This window comes from Cariama cristata, unplaced genomic scaffold, assembly GCF_000690535.1.
Source record: "Cariama cristata isolate BGI_N322 unplaced genomic scaffold, ASM69053v1 scaffold19651, whole genome shotgun sequence".
Lineage (NCBI taxonomy): Eukaryota > Metazoa > Chordata > Aves > Cariamiformes > Cariamidae > Cariama > Cariama cristata.
This window is the reverse complement of record NW_009597763.1, coordinates 5947-6476: the sequence shown is the minus strand read 5'-3', so window position 1 is coordinate 6476 and position 530 is coordinate 5947. Positions and strand designations below refer to the sequence as shown.

At 67.2% G+C, this 530-nt stretch overlaps 1 protein-coding gene across 1 annotated transcript in view; it reads left to right on the top strand.

The window, feature by feature from the left end:
* The first annotated feature begins 129 nt into the window (after window positions 1-129).
* ABCB6 (ATP-binding cassette, sub-family B (MDR/TAP), member 6 (Langereis blood group)) overlaps window positions 130-530 on the top strand; it is a 5900-nt gene continuing 5499 nt past the window's right edge. Inside the window, 3 exon segments of the mRNA XM_009709044.1 lie at window positions 130-239; window positions 241-397; window positions 399-529. Coding sequence (XP_009707346.1) covers window positions 130-239; window positions 241-397; window positions 399-529 — 398 coding nt within the window.

The following is a 530-nucleotide window of genomic DNA, read 5'->3' as shown; positions in this document are numbered from 1 at the left end:
CCCACGAGTGCCCCCCCTCTGCTTGGCCATGCCATCCCGTCGCGGGTCCCTCCGTGCAGCCGTACCCAACAGTCCATCCTGAGACCTCGCTGCAGCCCCTCTTCTCTCTGCAGCCGGTGATCTGCCAGGATGGCAGTGCTGGAGGGCTACTGTGAGGGCAACAGCTCCATCGCCCATGCCTGGGTCCAACAGGGCTTCCAGCCCTGCTTCTTCTTCACGCTGGTGCCGGCCGTGCTGCTCCCTGCAGTACGCCTGCTACCTCCGCTTCGGCCGTGCCATGGAGCCCAAGTACATCCCCCGCTCCCGCCTCTACCGTGGCCAGGTCCTGTTGTCCCTGCTCCTGGCCCTGCAGCCTTTCGGTGGGCTGCTGTGGCAAGCTGGGGGGCCGGGACGACTCTACGGGTACATGTTGACTCTACGGGTACATGTTGCTGCACGCCTGCCTCTGGGCCCTCAGCTGGGGCTGCGCCGTTGCCCTCCTGCAGCTGGAGCATACGCGGGTGCTGGCGCACGACCGGACGCGGGGCCAC